Raw genomic sequence first — 20,155 nt, 5'->3', positions numbered from 1 at the left:
ACAGTGACAGTGAATCCCTAAATGCTGGTGATGTAAAAATTTCGTGTGGCATTTTCCAGGGTGACTCACTGTCACCACTCCTCTTTTGTTTATCCTTAATACCTCTCTCAAAGCTGCTCAATGACGCGCAGTACGGGTATAAAATGTTTGATAAAAATATAAATCATCTCGTTTACATGGATGATTTAAAGCTTTTTGCAAAAAATGATCAACAACTCAAGGGCTTACTAGCGATAGTCAAACAATTCAGTGACGACATCAGAATGCAATTCGGCCTCGATAAATGTGCAAAGGCTACCTTTATCAAAGGAAAAATGACAGAAACATCTAACGTTAACCTTGACCAACAGAATGTCATAAAAGAACTAGACCCAGCGGAGAGCTACAAGTACCTAGGGATAATTGAAGGGAACGGAATAAGGCATTCAGAGATGAAGGAAAGGATCAGGAGAGAATGCTATCGAAGAGTGAGAGCAATACTCAAGACAGAGCTGAATGCAAGAAACAGGATCGAAGCAATCAATGCATTAGCTATACCAGTCGTGACTTACAGTTTCAATATTGTTAACTGGTCAATTACTGAAATATGTCAGCTCGACAGAAAAATAAGGAAACTGTTGACAATGCATAGAATGCACCACCCTAAGGCAGATACAGAACGACTCTATCTGCCAAGAAAGAGGGAGGCCGTGGTCTTTTGCAACTGGCAATAACAATGAAGATTGCTACAATTGGCCTAGACACCTACCTGAAAAACTCTGAGGACTGGATGTTAAAACTTGTCTCAAAACATGAAAACAAGAAAGCATCATACTCAGTCACAAAACAGGCAAAGGAATATCTAAGTGAATTCCGAATACAACCAATTTCGGAATTAGAGATAGACATACAAGAAACAAGCACAGAAAAAGCTAGGCGCATGAAAACCCGTGCCAAAACTGCGGCCTTAGATATTCTGAATAATAAATGGCAAGAAAAACCTCTCTATGGCAAATACCCAAAGAGAGCGAATAATGCAGATATCGACAAAGCCCTGACCCATCAATGGCTAATGGCCTCTGGCTTAAAATCTGAAACAGAGGGGTTTATCATAGCAGCTCAAGATCAATGCCTACCAACAAGAAACTACCAGGCCAACATATTAAAGATCAGAAGCAGTCCAACGTGTCGTGTATGCAAGCAACAAAATGAAACCATTGACCATGTGGTCTCCAAGTGCAGTCTTCTAGCGCCTACAGAGTATCTCAACAGGCACGATAGAGCTGCACAATATATTCACTGGGTAATCTGTAAAAACCTGGATTTGCCCCATGAAAAAAACTGGTGGGAACACAACCACCCCCAGTGCTTGAAAATGACCACATCTCACTCCTCTGGAACTTCACCATTCAAACTGACAGGAAGATAGATGCAAATAGGCCAGACATCATATTGAAAACTTCAAACAAAGAACATGCCTTCTCATTGATATGACTGTCCCAATCGATATAAACGTATCTGTCAAGACCTACCAAAAACTGAGCAAATATAAAGATCTTGAAATAGAAATCAGCAAAATGTGGAAGCTGAAGACTAAAACAATACCTGTTGTCATAGGTGCCCTGGGAATGATAGCAAAAGGGGCTGATAGCTACCTAACTCAGATACCAGGAAACCCCAAAATGGCAGAAGTTCAAAAGATAGTGCTCATGGGAACTGCTCATATCCTACGCAAAATACTCTCTATGTAATCTCAAGGTTTAAAACAAACATAATTTTCGGTTTTAAAAAAAAAAAAAAAAAAAAACTTTTTTTTTAGACATTCATTAGTACAACATCCCCACCCCCCAAATATATGGCACACTAGGCATAACAACAACATGAACTTCCAACCCTGTTGTCTCTTGAGGTCTCTGGGTGAGACTTGGAGCCAACTTGTACAAATATAAAGCAAAAGTCAAACATAGAATAATAATATTAATAATGAGTATAACTCCAAACTTACAGGGAAAAATTCAATTTAGTATTAAATCAAATTTCATAGTATAAATATATAGAATATAAATTAGAGATAAAACTACTATTATGCAACTCAAACAGTGATAAAAACGTTAGAAGTTATATGTTTTATAAAAAATATATATTATTTGTTATTTATGTTTTGGTTTATGTCTATCACTGTTTGAGTTGCATAATAGTGGTATTATCTCCAATTAATATTATATATATATATATCTACCTTCTCTAAAATGTTATCTATTGATATGAAAATTAATTATGTATTAATGGAAAACCTCTATTAATGGCTGATGAGTGCTCAGCGTTTTAAAACTGCTGTAAAACTTACAACATTTAATAAAATGATGTAGTACGAAACGATCGTAGTAAATTACCGAAGATATTCTTGTTGCTTATTTTGATTATAGTCACCCCATGGATTTATATGGATAACACCATAAAAAATTCTGGTGCATCTAACTTAAGTACCATATTCATTTGAATCTAAATTTTGCTGAACTTATATGTGTGTGTGTGTGTGTGTGTTTGTGTTTGTATGTGTGTGTGAGTGCGTGTGTGAGTGTGTGTGTGTGGTGTGTGTGTTTGTGTTTATATGTGTGTGTGAGTGTGTGTGTGAGTGTGTGTGTGTGTGTGTGTGTGTGTGTGTGTGTGTGTGTGTGTGTAGGCATGGAGGTTTAGTGAAAGTGTAGCAAAACAAACACCAATGCTCCAGCATGGCCACAGCTCCCGAGCTGAAACTAGAAAAGGGAAAAGTAAAGCGCGTGTGTGTGTGTGTGCGTGTGTGTGTGTGTGTGTGTGTGGTGTAGGCATGGAGGTTTAGTGAAAGTGTAGCAAAACAAACACCAATGCTCCAGCATGGCCACAGCTCCCGAGCTGAAACTAGAAAAGGGAAAAGTAAAGCGTGTGTGTGCGTCTGTGTGTGTGTGTGTGTGTGTGTGTGTGTGTGCGTGTGCGTGGTGTGTGTGTGTGCGTGTGTGTGTGTGTAGATATGGACATTTGGTTAAGAATTCCACTTTCCACCACATGATTCTCTGTTCGATGGTTTTGCTCGCTAACTTGAACAAATATATTCTTCAAGTGACTCCAGTTGACCGAAGTTATATTTGTTGATTTTCATAGACGGAGAATGTACAGAAGCCCACATATAAATAGCAGTTAATAAAGTTGTATAACAGTGATAATGAATCCGTTGTGTCACATAATAAAAGCTTCGTTTATATAAGAAATACAGATTTAGTAAACAAACTTACTTATTTTCCTCTCGCATTTTATAAGTTCTTTCCCTGCACAAAAGCATCTCGTAAAGGCATCGTCACTCGTCATTTCTCCGGCAACGTAGAAACGACCGTCATAGAAATACAGATTTAGTAAACAAACTTACCTGTATTGCTCTCGCATTTTAGAAGTTGGTTCCCTGCACAAAAGCATCTCCCAGTGGCATCGTCACTCACCAGTGCTCCGGCATCGTAGGAAACACCGTCATAGACACATCTCTCAGCTGAATAACATAAAAATAATATATCGATTAGATAGATCAGAAATTAGTAGCTGATACAAATGAATCGTTGAGCTTAATCTAAGACGTTAGTGAACGTGGAGATATTTAAGGATTATTATATTTAAAGATATTGTTGTATTCCGGAATGGTCAGCCGACGGTTAGTAAGGAGAGACACACAAATAAGAAAGAAGAAAGCAAAGCACCACTGATGCGGTCACAGGAGTGTGGCGAAAGAACTCTGGCCGAAATAAGATTAAGATTAATGTAAAGAATAAATAACACTGGAGCAAAGTAACACTAAATATATAGTGCGTGTGTTTTTATTGGCTAAACTGGCAAAATGACCATTCCTAAATACAACAATATCTGTTTCAACACACGATTTCACATAAAAAATCTTGCACAACAAATATATATTTAAAGATCTTTCAACTTATTATAACAAATCAGTGACTCATTTGGGTTTGAAGAAGGAATCGTGGTATATTAAAATTATTTTGTATGCATGTCTACGTTTAGAAATGTGCTCGCAGCCTGTAAATTTGAGTGTGTGTGTGTGTGTGTGTATAGGCGCAGGAGTGGCTCTGTGGTAAGTAGCTTGCTTACGAACCACGAGGTTCTGGGTTCAGTCCCACTGCGTGGCACCTTGGGCAAGTGTCTTCTACTATAGCCTCGGGCCGACCAAAGCCTTGTGAGTGGATTTGGTAGACGGAAACTGAAAGAAGCCCGTGGTATATATGTGTGTCTGTGTTTGTCCCCCCCCCCAACCGATGGTAGTGTGTTTACGTCCCCGTAACCGGCAAAGAGACCGATAGAATAAGTACTAGGCTTACAAAGAATAAGTCCTGGGGTCGATTTGCTCGCGCAAAGGCGGTGCTACAAGTAAAAGAGTAAAAGAGTATATAATAATAATAATAATAATAATAATAATAATAATAATAATAATAATAATGATAATAATGATAATAATAATAATAATAATAATAATAATAATAATAATAATAATGATAATAATGATAATAATAATAATAATAATAATAATAATAATGATAATGATAATAATAATAATAATAATAATAATAATAATAATAATAATAATAATAAAAGGAGTATAACTCCAAACTTACAGGGAAAAATTCAATTTAGTATTAAATCAAATTTCATAGTATAAATATATAAAATATAAATTAGAGATAAAACTACTATTATGCAACTCAAACAGTGATAAAAATGTTATAAGTTATATGTTTTATAAAAAATATATATTATTTGTTTTTTATGTTTTGGTTTATGTCTATCACTGTTTGAGTTGCCTAATAGTGGTGTTATCTCTAATTAATATTATATATATATATATCTACCTTCTCTAAAATGTTATCTATTGATATGAAAATTAATTATGTATTAATGGAAAACCTCTATTAATGGCTGATGAGTGCTCAGCGTTTTAAAACTGCTGTAATACTTACAACATTTAATAAAATGATGTAGTACGAAACGATCGTAGTAAATTACCGAAGTTATTCTTGTTGCTTATTTTGATTATAGTCACCCATGGATTTATATGGATAACACCATACAAAATTCTGGTGCATCTAACTTAAGTACCATATTCATTTGAATCCAAATTTTGCTGAACTTATATGTGTGTGTGTGTTGTGTGTGTGTGTGTTGTGTTGTGTTTGGTGTTTGTGGTGTGTGTGTGTGTGTGTGTGTGTGTGTGTGTGTAGGCATGGAGGTTTAGTGAAAGTGTAGCAAACCAACAGCAATGCTCCAGCATGGCCACAGCTCCGAGCTGAAACTAGAAAAGGGAAAAGTAAAGCGTGTGTGTGCGTCTGTGTGTGTGTGTGCGTGTGGGTGTGTGGTGTGTGTGTGTGTTGTGTTTATAGTGTGTGTGAGTGCGTGTGTGAGTGTGTGTGTGTGTGTGTGTGTGATCATGGAGGTTTAGTTGAAAGTGTAGCAAAACAAACACCAATGCTCCAGCATGGCCACAGCTCCCGAGCTGAAACTAGAAAAGGGAAAAGTAAAGCGTGTGTGTGCGTCTGTGTGTGTGTGTTGCGTGTGTGTTGTGTGCGTGTGCGTGTGCGTGTGTGTGTGTGTGTGCGTGTGTGTGTGTGTAGATATGGACATTTGGTTAAGAATTCCACTTTCCACCACATGATTCTCTGTTCGATGGTTTTGCTCGCTGACTTGAACAAATATATTCTTCAAGTGACTCCAGTTGACCGAAGTTATATTTGTTGATTTTCATAGACGGAGAATGTACAGAAGCCCACATATAAATAGCAGTTAATAAAGTTGTATAACAGTGATAATGAATCTGTTGTGTCACATAATAAAAGCTTCGTTTATATAAGAAATACAGATTTAGTAAACAAACTTATTTATTTTCCTCTCGCATTTTATAAGTTCTTTCCCTGCACAAAAGCATCTCGTAAAGGCATCGTCACTCGTCATTTCTCCGGCAACGTAGAAACGACCGTCATAGTAATACAGATTTAGTAAACAAACTTACCTGTATTGCTCTCGCATTTTAGAAGTTGGTTCCCTACACAAAAGCATCTCGAAACGGCATCGTCACTCACCATTGCTCCGACATCGTAGGAACGACCGTCATAGACACATCCCTCAGCTGAATAACATCAAAATAATATATCGATTAGATAGATCAGAAATTAGTAGCTGATACAAATGAATCGTTGAGCTTAATCTAAGACGTTAGTGAACGTGGAGATATTTAAGGATTATTATATTTAAAGATATTCTTGTATTCCGGAATGGTCAGCCGACGGTTAGTAAAGAGAGACACACGAATAAGAAAGAAGAAAGCAAAGCACCACTGATGCGGTCACAGGAGTGTGACGAAAGAACCCTGGCGAAATAAGATTAAGATTAATGTAAAAATTAAATAACACTGGAGCAAAGTAACACTAAATATATATAGTGCGTGTGTTTTTATTGACAAACTGGCAAAATGACCATTCCTAAATACAACAATATCTGTTTCAACACACGATTTCACATAAAAAATCTTGCACACAACAAATATATTTAAAGATATTCTTTCAACTTATTATAACAAATCAGTGACTCATTTGGGTTTGAAGAAGGAATCGTGTATATTAAAATTATTTTGTATGCATGTCTACGTTAGAAATGTGCTCGCAGCCTGTAAATTTGTGTGTGTGTGTGTGTGTGTGTTGTATAGGCGCAGGAGTGGCTCTGTGGTAATAGCTTGCTTATGAACCACGAGGTCCTGGGTTCAGTCCCCTGCGTGGCACCTTGGGCAAGTGTCTTCTACTATAGCCTCGGGCCGACAAAGCCTTGTGAGTGGATTTGGTAGACGGAAACTGAAAGAAGCTTGTGGTATATATGTGTGTCTGTGTTTGTCCCCCCCCCCAACCGATGGTAGTGTGTTTACGTCCCCGTAACATAGCAGCTCGCAAAAGAACCGATAGAATAAGTACTAGGCTTACAAAGAATAAGTCCTGGGGTCGATTTGCTCGCGCATAGGTGGTGCTACAAGTAAAAGAGTAAAAGAGTATATCATAATAATAATAATAATAATAATAATAATAATAATAATAATAATAATGATAATAATGATGATAATGATAATAATAATAATGATAATAATGATAATAATGATAATAATAATAATAATAATGATAATAATGATAATAATAATAATAATGACAATAATGATAATAATAATAATAATAATAATGATAATAATGATAATAATGATAATAATAATAATAATAATAATAATAATAATAATAATAATAATAATAATAATAATAATAATAATAAGGAGTATAACTCCAAACTTACAGGGAAAAATTCAATTTAGTATTAAATCAAATTTCATAGTATAAATATATAGAATATAAATTAGAGTTAAAACTACTATTATGCAACTCAAACAGTGATAAAAATGTTATAAGTTATATGTTTTATAAAAAATATATATTATTTGTTATTTATGATTTGGTTTATGTCTATCACTGTTTGAGTTGCATAATAGTGGTGTTATCTCCAATTAATATTATATATATATATCTACCTTCTCTAAAATGTTATCTATTGATATGAAAATTAATTATGTATTAATGGAAAACCTCTATTAATGGCTGATGAGTGCTCAGCGTTTTAAAACTGCTGTAATACTTAGAACATTTAATAAAATGATGTAGTACGAAACGATCGTAGTAAATTACCGAAGTTATTCTTGTTGCTTATTTTGATTATAGTCACCCCATGGATTTATATGGATAACACCATACAAAATTCTGGTGCATCTAACTTAAGTACCATATTCATTTGAATCCAAATTTTGCTGAACTTATATGTGTGTGTGTGTGTGTGTGTTTGTGTATGTGTGTGTGAGTGAATGTGTGAGTGTGTGTGTGTGTGTGTGTTGTGTGTGTGTAGGCATGGAGGTTTAGTGAAAGTGTAGCAAAACAAACAGCAATGCTCCAGCATGGCCACAGCTCCCGAGCTGAAACTAGAAAAGGGAAAAGTAAAGCGTGTGTGTGCGTCTGTGTGTGTGGTGTGTGCGTGTGTGGTGTGTGTGCGTGTGTGCGTGTGTGTGTGTGCGTTGTGCGTGTGCGTGTGGTGTGTGTGTGGTGTGTGTGTAGATATGGACATTGGTTAAGAATTCCACTTTCCACCACATGATTCTCTGTTCGATGGTTTTGCTCGCTAACTTGAACAAATATATTCTTCAAGTGACTCCAGTTGACCGAAGTTATATTTGTTGATTTTCATAGACGGAGAATGTACAGAAGCCCACATATAAATAGCAGTTAATAAAGTTGTATAACAGTGATAATGAATCCGTTGTGTATAAAAGCTTCGTTTATATAAGAAATACAGATTTAGTAAACAAACTTACCTGTATTGCTCTCGCATTTTAGAAATTGGTTCCCTGCACAAAAGCATCTCGAAACGGCATCGTCACTCACCATTGCTCCGACATCGTAGGAACGACCGTCATAGACACATCCCTCAGCTGAATAACATCAAAATAATATATCGATTAGATAGATCAGAAATTAGTAGCTGATACAAATGAATCGTTGAGCTTAATCTAAGACGTTAGTGAACGTGGAGATATTTAAGGATTATTATATTTAAAGATATTGTTGTATTCCGGAATGGTCAGCCGACGGTTAGTAAAGAGAGACACACAAATAAGAAAGAAGAAAGCAAAGCACCACTGATGCGGTCACAGGAGTGTGACGAAAGAACTCTGGCCGAAATAAGATTAAGATTAATGTAAAAAATAAATAACACTGGAGCAAAGTAACACTAAATATATATAGTGCGTGTGTTTTTATTGACTAAACTGGCAAAATGACCATTCCTAAATACAACAATATCTGTTTCAACACACGATTTCACATAAAAAATCTTGCACAACAAATATATATTGAAAGATCTTCTTTCAACTTATTATAACAAATCAGTGACTCATTTGGGTTTGAAGAAGGAATCGTGGTATATTAAAATTATTTTGTATGCATGTCTACGTTTAGAAATGTGCTCGCAGCCTGTAACTTTGTGTGTGTGTGTGTGTGTGTGTGTGTGTGGTGTGTGTGTATAGGCGCAGGAGTGGCTCTGTGGTAAGTAGCTTGCTTACGAACCACGAGGTCCTGGGTTCAGTCCCACTGCGTGGCACCTTGGGCAAGTGTCTTCTACTATAGCCTCGGGCCGACCAAAGCCTTGTGGGTGGATTTGGTAGACGGAAACTGAAAGAAGCTTGTGGTATATATGTGTGTCTGTGTTTGTCCCCCCCCCCAACCGATGGTAGTGTGTTACGTTCCCGTAACATAGAGGCTCGGCAAAAGAGACCGATAGAATAAGTACTAGGCTTACAAAGAATAAGTCCTGGAATCGATTTGCTCGTGCAAAGACGGTGCTACAAGTAAAAGAGTAAAAGAGTATATAATAATAATAATAATAATAATAATAATAATAATAATAATGATGATGATGATGATGATGATAATAATAATAATAATAATAATAATAATAATAATAATAATAATAATAATAATAATAATTAGTATAACTCCAAACTTACAGGGAAAAATTCAATTTAGTATTAAATCAAATTTCATAGTATAAATATATAGAATATAAATTAGAGATAAAACTACTATTATGCAACTCAAACAGTGATAAAAATGTTATAAGTTATATGTTTTATAAAAAATATATATTATTTGTTATGATGCTATGGGAAACACACAAATAAAGGTTCAAAAATTGCGGCACCTCAGTGGACATTGAGTCACGTTGTGGCTAGATAAATAATAAATAATGCTACCTGGGGATTTTTGTTGCCTTCGTGAAGCTGAGCGGCGAAAACGACCCGACCTTTGGGCAGCAAAGAACTGGCAAATCCACCATGACAATACACCCGCTCATTCCACCCCCACCCCCACATCGTCCAAGCATTCCTAGTCAAGCAAAACACACCAATCGTTCGTCAGGAATCTTGATCCCCGTACTTGACTCCGTGAGACTTTTGGATGTTTCCAAAGCTCAAAACATAAAATTAAATAAATAAAATAAAATAATGGGAGAAGATTTGAGAGAACAGAGGACACTAAACAAAATTCTAAGGCACAGCTCTACGGCATCCCAAAAAGTGATTCCCAGAAATGCTTCCAGCAGTGACAGGAACGCTGGCAGAAGTGTGTAGACTCTCGAGGCGAAGACTTTGAAAGAGACTAAATCAAAACGGTGAGTTTTTTAATATTACTTGTTTTTTGGCCAGAGGTCGCATACATTTTGACTATTCTCTTTTTCTCTCTTTTACTTGTTTCAGTCATTTGACTGCGGCCATGCTGGAGCACCGCCTTTAGTCGAGCAAATCGACCCCGGGACTTATTCTTTTGTAAGCCCAGTACTTATTCTATCGGTCCCTTTTGCCGAACCGCTAAGTGACGGGGACATAAACACAACAGCATCGGTTGTCAAGCAATGCTAGGGGGACAAACGCAGACACAGACGCACACATACATATATATATATATATATACATATATACGACAGGCTTCTTTCAGTTTCCGTCTACCAAATCCACTCACAAGGCATTGGTCGGCCCGGGGCTATAGCAGAAGACACTTGCCCAAGATGCCACACAGTGGGACTGAACCCGGAACCATGTGGTTGGTAAGCAAGCTACTTACTACACAGCCACTCCTGCAGCCACTACACTTCGTATATAAGAAAACCAGATTTAATAAACAAACTTACGTGGAAGCTGACAAGAGAGAGTTCCAAATTCAGTGCATGCACAGCTACAAGTTTCAAACTCAATCAATTCTCCGACAGCGAACACGTCATTTTTGTAGTAACACTTCTGAGCTGAAAAATATTAATTTCAAATTTTGATGTAAGTCCAGTAAGTTGGGGGTGGGGGGGAGTCTAGTTGATTACATCGACCTAAGTGATCCGATAGGATTGAAGATTAAGTCGACCGTGGCGGAAAAATTTAACTCAAAATGCAAAGATGTACGAAATGGCACTAGACGATTCTACCAGCTAATGATTCTTATTTCTTTACTGCCCACAAGGGGCTACACACAGAGGGGGCAAACAAGGATAGACATAGGTATTAAGTCGATTATATGGACTCCAGTGCGTAACTGCTACTTAATTTATCGACCCCGAAAGGATGAAAGGCAAAGTCGACCTCGGCGGAATTTGAACTCAGAACGTAGCGGCAGACGAAATACATATTTCTTTACTACCCACAAGGGGCTAAACACAGAGTGGACAAACAAGGACAGACAAACGGATTAAGTCGATTATATCGACCTCAGTGCGTAACTGGTACTTAATTTATCGACCCCGAAATGATAAAAGGCAAAGTCGACCTCGGCGGAATTTGAACTCAGAACGTAGCGGCAGACGAAATACCTATTTCTTTACTACCCACAAGGGCTAAACACAGAGAGGACAAACAAGGACAGACAAACGGATTAAGTCGATTATATCGACTCCAGTGCGCAACTGGTACTTAATTTATCCACCCCGAAAGGATGAAAGGCAAAGTCGACCTCGGTGGAATTTGAACTCAGAACGTAGCGACAGACGAAATACGGCTACGCATTTCGCCCGGCGTGTTAACGTCTCTGCCAGCTTGCCGCCTGAACACAAAACAAAATAATCGTAGCTTCGTTTATATAAATAGCAATTAATAAAACTCCGTAGCAGTGATAAGGAATCCATTATGTCACACAAAATAGAATAATCGTAGCCTCGTTTATATAAGAAATACGGATTGAATAAACAAACTTACGCTTAGGATAGCAGATAATATTTCCGTCCTCTTGGCATTCGCATTGGCTACCGTCCTTTTCAAACGTTTGTCCAGTCTCCAAGACAATATTTTTATAAACACACTTCCGAACTGAAAAATATTGATTTGAAATTTTGGTGTAAGTCAAGTAAGTTCAGGGGACGGGGTTTAGTTGATTCTATCAACCCAATCGTTATCTCGTTCTTATTTTAGCATCCTGAAAGGATGAAAAGCTTAGTCGAACTTGGCGGAATTTGAACTCAGAACGTAGCGACAGACGAAATACCTATTTCTTTACTACCCACAAAGGGCTAAACACAGAGAGGACAAACAAGGACAGACAAAGGGATTAAGTCGATTATATCGACCCCAGTGCGTAACTGATACTTAATTTATCGACCTCGAAAGGATGAAAAGTTTAGTCGAACTCGGCGGGATTTGAACTCAGAACGTAGCGACAGACGAAATACCTATTTCTTTACTACCAACAAGGGGCTAAACACAGAGTGGACAAACAAGGACAGACAAACGGATTAAGTCGATTATATCGACCCCAGTGCGTAACTGATACTTAATTTATCGACCTCGAAAGGATAAAAAGTTTAGTCGAACTCGGCGGAATTTGAACTCAGAACGTAGCGACAGACGAAATACCTGTTTCTTTACTACCCACAAGGGGCTAAACACAGAGAGGACAAACAAGGACAGACAAACGGATTAAGTCGATTATATCGATCCCAGTGCGCAACTGGTACTTAATTTATCAACCTCGAAAGGATGAAAGGCAAAGTCGACCTCGGCGGAATTTGAACTCAGAACGTAGCGGCAGACGAAATACCTATTTCTTTACTACCAACAAGGGGCTAAACACAGAGAGGACAAACAAGGACAGACAAACGGATTAAATCGATTATATCGACCCCAGTGCGTAACTGCTACTTAATTTATCGACCCCGAAAGGATGAAAGGCAAAGTCGACCTCGGCGGAATTTGAACTCAGAACGTAGCGGCAGGCGAAATACCTATTTCTTTACTACCAACAAGGGGCTAAACACAGAGTGGACAAACAAGGACAGACAAACGGATTAAGTCGATTATATCGACTCCAGTGCGCAATGGTACTTAATTTATCGACCCCGAAATGATGAAAGGCAAAGTCGACCTCGGCGGAATTTGAACTCAGAACGTAGCGGCAGACGAAATACCTATTTCTTTACTACCCACAAGGGGCTACACACAGAGAGGACAAACAAGGACAGACAAACGGATTAAGTCGATTATATCGACTCCCGTGCGCAATGGTACTTAATTTATCGACCCCGAAAGGATGAAAGGCAAAGTCGACCTCGGTGGAATTTGAACTCAGAACGTAGCGACAGACGAAATACGGCTATGCATTTCGCCCGGCGTGTTAACGTCTCTGCCAGCTTGCCGCCTGAACACAAAACAAAATAATCATAGCTTTGTTTATATAAATAGCAATTAATAAAACTCCGTAGCAGTGATAAGGAATCCATTATGTCACACAAAATAGAATAATCGTAGCCTCGTTTATATAAGAAATACGGATTGAATAAACAAACTTACGCATAGGATAGCAGATAATATTTCCGTTCTCTTGACATTCGCATTGGTGACCGTCCTTTTCAAACGTTTGTCCAGTCTCCAAGAGAAGATTTTTATAAACACATTTCCGACCTGAAAAATATTGATTTGAAATTTTGGTGTAAGTCAAGTAAGTTCAGGGGACGGGGTTTAGTTGATTCTATCAACCCAATCGTTATCTTGCGCATTTCGCCCGGCGTGCTAACGTTTCTACCAGCTTGCCGCCTGAACACAAAATAGAATAATCGTAGCCTCGTTTATATAAGAAATACGGATTGAATAAACAAACTTACGCTTAGGATAGCAGATAATATTTCCGTTCTCTTGGCATTCGCATTGGCGACCGCTCTCTTCAAACGTTTGTCCAATCTCCAAGAGAAAATTTTCATAAACACATTTCCGACCTGAAAAATATTGATTTGAAATTTTGGTGTAAGTCAAGTAAGTTCAGGGGACGGGGTTTAGTTGATTCTATCAACCTAATCGTTACCTTGTTCTTATTTTAGCATCCTGAAAGGATGAAAAGCTTGGTCGAACTTGGCGGAATTTGAACTTAGAGCGTAAAGACGGATGGAATACCGCTAAGCATCTTGTCTGGTGCGCTTAGAATTCTGCTAGGTCTCAGCTAGCTTTCTCAGTTGAATAATATTGAAATTTATTGGATTTAGAGAAATCATAAATTTAAGTTTCGTCAGTGAACAGGTCGCTGTCTCAAAGCGACGAAAATACTTTGACAAATTAAATTTAAATGTTGAAGTGAATTTAACGGTTTTTGTGTGTTTCTTAAATGGCTTATAAACACCTTCCACGCTGCAATTGTTTTCGTTCCAGCACACGATCTCAGATCAGGTCACTTGCTATGCAAGTACATCTCCATAATTATATACATATATATATATACATATATATATATAAGTATTTGAGTAGTTGAATGAATTATCTTATTATGGATAATTCGGTTAACCGGTACCTGGGTAGCAAATTCACGTCAGAAAAACACGGTTGAAGCTACATGCCTAGGGCAGAGATCACGTGCTTTCGTGTGGAAATTTGTGTGGTTTTTTAATACAAATAAATGAAAGAATGGAGTTGAACGACGAATTAACAAAATTCCTTTAATGTCGACATATGTTTCGAAGGCTGCATATTCCTAATTTCGAAGGAATAAGGGGTGCATTATGCCGCCTTCTCATCAGGAAAAACAAGGACCTTGTGTCAGCATCAAGATGCACAAAAACTTTTAGATGACTGCCCACACGGAGCCCATATCGATAATGAGTGTTTCTTTAAAATATTAATTCGTCGTTCAACTCCATTCTTTCATTTATTTGTATATATATATATGTATATATATATATATATAATATATATATATATAATATATATATATAATATATATATATATATACAAAATTAAATATATATAAAATTAAAATTAAAATTAAATTTAAATGTTGAAGTGAATCTAACGGTTTTGGTGTGTTTCTTAAATGGCTTATAAACACCTTCCACGCTGCAATTGTTTTCGTTCCAGCACACGATCTCAGATCAATTCACTCGCTATGCAAGTACATCTCCAGAAATTTATAGGTAGTGCGTGAACATGCAGATAGTTAAAGATCACTCAACTTAATATAACAAAGCATTAGCGTCGGGTTAAGAGGAATAGACCCACGTATATTACCATACCATACGGGTGTCTTAACGGTTATAGCCAAAAGCATTCTTTGTTACTCAAGAAACACGTAATTCGTATGAAATTGGAACGCTTCTGGCCAGAATATTTTAAGCAGATCAGGCCGAAAATGTCGCTAGAAGCTAGGATCACCAAGCATAGATTGGCATATTTCAGTCCGATTATGGGGAGAAAATATCAGGAGAAGGACATCATGCTCGGAATGGTCAATGGCAAGAGAGGAAGAGGCTGACCAATAGAAAAGTTCTTAAGCAGATCAGGCCGAAAATGTCGCTAGAAGCTAGGATCACCAAGCATAGATTGGCATATTTCAGTCAGATTATGGGGAGAAAATATCTGGAGAAGGACATCATGCTCGGAATGGTCAATGGCAAGAGAGGAAGAGGCTGACCAATAGAAAAGTTCTTAAGCAGATCAGGCCGAAAATGTCGCTAGAAGCTAGGATCACCAAGCATAGATTGGCATATTTCAGTCAGATTATGGGGAGAAAATATCTGGAGAAGGACATCATGCTCGGAATGGTCAGTGGCAAGAGAGGAAGAGGCTGACCAATAGAAAAGTTCTTAAGCAGATCAGGCCGAAAATGTCGCTAGAAGCTAGGATCACCAAGCATAGATTGGCATATTTCAGTCAGATTATGGGGAGAAAATATCAGGAGAAGGACATCATGCTCGGAATGGTCAGTGGCAAGAGAGGAAGAGGCTGACCAATAGAAAAGTTCTTAAGCAGATCAGGCCGAAAATGTCGCTAGAAGCTAGGATCACCAAGCATAGATTGGCATATTTCGGTCATATTATGGGGAGAAAATCCCTGGAGAAGGACATCATACTCGGAATGGTCAGTGGCAAGAGAGGAAGAGGCTGACCAATAGAAAAGTTCTTAAGCAGATCAGGCCGAAAATGTCGCTAGAAGCTAGGATCACCAAGCATAGATTGGCATATTTCGGTCATATTATGTGGAGAAAATCCCTGGAGAAGGACATCATGCTCGGACATCAGTGGCAAGAGAGGAAGAGGCCGACCAAGTACCCACTGGCTTGACACCATCAAGAGTGACACGGGAATGGCCATGGCCAATCTGAAAGAAACGGCCCAGGATAGAACTGACTGGAGGACACTGATCCAACGAGTAACCGAGAGTCGACTTCGACTGAGCGGATAGATAGATTGGTTTGAAGGAGGAATTGTGATGTATATTAACAAGCGTCGGGTTAAGAGGAATAGACCCACGTATATTACCATACAATACGGGTGTCTTAACGGTAATAGCCAAAAGCATTCTTTGTTACCCAAGAAACACGTAATTCGTATGAAATTGGAACGCTTCTGGCAAGAATATTTTAATTCTATCAAGAGAAAAAAATCATTCTAAATGCTGGAACTGAAAAAGGACACCACAGTTCATCATAGGTGTTCAAATCATTATCTATGATAATCCTGGGAAATTAATGACGGCCATAGAGAAAGATCGTCAGGTAACGGAGTGGACTATCATAAATATGGTGCACAACGACATTAAGAAGCTCAAAATCTGAATCGTCCAAAGTTTGGAGAGTCGACTTTGATAGATGGAAAATGTGCAGAAGCCCGTATATAAATAGCAGAGATTATAAGTCAATTATGCTAAACAGAACAAAATAATCATGGCTTCGTTTATATAAGAAACTAGCAGTATCGCCCGGCGTTGCTCGGGTTTGTAAGGGAAATAACTATATAAGCATTTTTAGAGAGTTATAGCCAAAACATAGCAAAAATATGCATTAAAAATGGAAAAGAAATTAAGGTAAATTTTTTTTTAAATCGTTGACACATCGTAGATATTTTTAGAGAGTTACTTCCCTTATATAATAGCGAAAAAAATGCATTAAAATGGAAAAATATGATGGTAAATTTTTTTTAATCGTAGACTCATCGTAGACGCGCGCTAATACCCAGAAGGGCTCGATATGAATCACGACTATAAAATACCCGCTTTTGGTTAAACTGCACTGCAAAATGTGGGAGTATTTAGGAATCTAAATCGTAGGAGACAGACACACAACTTCACTTTTATATATAAAGATATAAGCCACGTAGTTATATACACATACTTTGTTATATACACATTCTTAAAAGAAAATGTTATTTTGAACACAACATTTATAAAGAATAAAATATTTTTTGGCTTTTCTTTTAAACGGATGCATACATTTAGTAATAACTATATATAAGTGTCGTCTGTTTATACATAAACACTGTTTCATACTGCAATTATATATACATATATCTATATATAATATTATATAATAAAATATATACAGAATATGTGTATATATTTATGTATGTATAAATATATACTGAAAGAAGCTCGGCTCGCCAATTAATACTACCAAAATTTAACGACAGAAAGTAAATCAAAAACCAATTTACCTTTTCTGTATTGTTATAGCAATTCGACCGTCCGTGTGTCTTTGCAAATGTGTTGGAATGAGAAGTGAGTTGTGTTTGGCGCCTTTTTTACTAATAACAAACACACACGTGTTTGTATGTAGTTGTTTGAAACGTTTGTGTTTGTCACTGTCATATATGTATGTGTATGCGTGTGTGTGAGGAATGACACACACACACTCACGCACGCACACATGTACATCAATGCTTTCGGAGTGAAATGTTAAAATATTGAGTTTTCTCGAATTTTGTCTTAATTGGGGGTAAAATTGAAAGAAATTTTGTATGGCATGACCCAATGAAAGTACTTTGAAAAATCATGGGTAAACTCTAATTGAAGAAATTGTGTGAGGAGTAAATCGTTATGTATTTATTTGTTTCTGTTTGCTGTGTTTTTTTTAGTAGTGGTTTAAGGTACACTTCTCTCATTTTATAGAAACAGTTTCACTTTAATCGTTGCACACTTGCAAAGAGAAAGGAGTAGAAATTAGAGTGATAGCGTGAGTGAAGCAGATCACTCCCTTTTTGTGTGTGTGTGTGTGTGTGTGTGTGTGTGTGTGTGTGTGTGCGTGTGCTAGAGCCCACACTAAGAAAAGCACTTGACTTACACACCACAATGTGAGTTTTCTCTAAATTTTGCTTAATTGGGGTTGAAATTTTAAAAACTGGACCTGGCACGACCCGATTTATTCTACTCTTAAAAATGCTAGGTAAATTGTAATTGAAGAAATCCTATATTGTAGATTTCTATAAGAGACAAAGGGAGGCAGATAAAATCTGCCTTTTATAATAAGAGATTCAGATTTAATAAACAAACTTACCTCGTTGATAAATGCATATGAAGGACCCGTTCGTGTAGCATTCGCACTCCGTTAATGGTTCTCCGAGCGGAATGACCCCTCCCAACTGCTCATTCAAAATCGAACAGTTTGTAACTGAATAATGTGAAAATAATTTATAGATTAGACAGATCAGAAATAAGTAGCTGATACAAATGTAACGTTAAGATTAATCTAAGGCGTAATTGAATGTACAGATATTTAAGGATCATTCAACTTAAAATAACAAGGCTTTAGCTTATAGTTGCTTGAAAGAGGAATTGTGATATATAATCTACAGTATCCGGTAAAGACGAATAGATCTACGTATATTACTTGGTATAATCCACCGTATAACACGGAAGTGACAACAGTTATAGTCTAAAACATCTCAGGTAGTATAGAAGCAAATGATTTTAGCTAAATAGAGGCCATCGATTGGTTAAAATTCGAAAAATTAAACTATGCTAAACTTACAAATTACAATTTTCTCAAGAAAGCCAAGAGAAATAAATGTTTTATTTTGACACATTCTACCAGTATACGAAGTTTGAAAGTGTTTAGTTAACTAGAAATTGTGTTGAAAACTGCCGTTCAAAAGGAAAAGATCCGGAAAAGATCCAACAGATTTAATAGAAAGAAAAATAACATACACGAGTTCAGAAAGCAATTAAGAGATTCTTTCCCTACGCATTCGCAATACCGAAATGGTCCTTTCTGGAACTGTTCGCCGACATTATACAAAGTAGTTATGGTGACATGTTTCACCTGAATAATTTAATAATAATTCACCTGAATTATTTAAAAGCAGCAGAAATGTAACAAAAGTTGTTGTTAAAATAGAACATGGATGGAAGCACTCCGTCGGTTACGACGATGAGGGTTCCGGTTGATCCGAATCAACGGAACAGCCTGCTCGTGAAATTAACGTGTAAGTGTCTGAGCACTCCACAAGCACGTGCACCCTAAACGTAGTTCTCGGGGAGATTCAGCGTGACACAGAGAGTGACAAGGCCGGCCCTTTGAAATACAGGTACAACAGAAACAGGAAGTAAGAGTGAGGGAAAGTTGTGGTGAAAGAGTACAGCAGGGATTGCCACCACCCCTGCCGGAGCCTCGTGGAGCTTTAGGTGTTTTCGCTCAATAAACACTCACAACGCCCGGTCTGGGAATCGAAACCGCGATCCTATGACCGCGAGTCCGCTGCCCTAACCACTAGGCCATTGCGCCTCCACAAAATAGAACATAATTATATGATCAAAGCTAGTTGAAGGATTCACCTTTAAAATGGATTTGTCCCTTCAATTAACGGTCTTAAGCATGCAATAAACAAAATAAATGAATTCAATATAAATTCATCCAATTACAAAATCGAAGAAAACTTGAAATTGAAGGGTGGAATCAAAATACCCATTTTATTTATTTTATTTTTTATTTTATCTCGTTTAAGCTCACGAGCTGTGGCCATGCTGGGGCACCGCCATTTGGTGTTGCTACATGATTTTACTCCACGAATGCTTTTTAGCAAATGCCATTTGGTGCATGAGAGAGTTCGACGCAGCTGCCCTCATCTGCACCTCCTGCCGTGAAGTTGGGACACCTGACAGGAAGAGATCCAGTTTTATTTTAAAGACATCTGCATCCACCCCATGCAGGTCTCTTAGGTTCTTTGGGAGAATATTGAAGAGCTGTGGGCCTCTGGAGCCCAGGCTATCACAGTATCTTGTCCTACATCTTGATGGCAAATTTGGAGTCCTTGCCACCATGCAGTGGCGCCCAGGTCTAACATTTGTGT

At 37.5% G+C, this 20,155-nt stretch overlaps 1 protein-coding gene across 1 annotated transcript in view; it reads right to left on the bottom strand.

The window, feature by feature from the left end:
* Positions 1–3,362: 3,362 nt before the first annotated feature.
* The window catches only part of LOC115225674, a 41,325-nt gene continuing 24,532 nt past the window's right edge, over positions 3,363–20,155 (bottom strand). The window contains exons 3-9 of the mRNA XM_036514518.1: positions 13,714–13,824; positions 13,403–13,513; positions 11,816–11,926; positions 10,768–10,878; positions 8,396–8,512; positions 6,014–6,130; positions 3,363–3,496 (exon numbers count right to left, since the gene is read on the bottom strand). Coding sequence (XP_036370411.1) covers positions 3,363–3,496; positions 6,014–6,130; positions 8,396–8,512; positions 10,768–10,878; positions 11,816–11,926; positions 13,403–13,513; positions 13,714–13,824 — 812 coding nt within the window. The remainder of the gene's footprint in view (positions 3,497–6,013; positions 6,131–8,395; positions 8,513–10,767; positions 10,879–11,815; positions 11,927–13,402; positions 13,514–13,713; positions 13,825–20,155) is intronic.

Source organism: Octopus sinensis, linkage group LG28 (assembly GCF_006345805.1).
Source record: "Octopus sinensis linkage group LG28, ASM634580v1, whole genome shotgun sequence".
Classification (NCBI taxonomy): Eukaryota; Metazoa; Mollusca; class Cephalopoda; order Octopoda; family Octopodidae; genus Octopus; species Octopus sinensis.
Note: the sequence above shows the minus strand (reverse complement) of the source record. Positions and strands in the feature narration are given on the sequence as shown.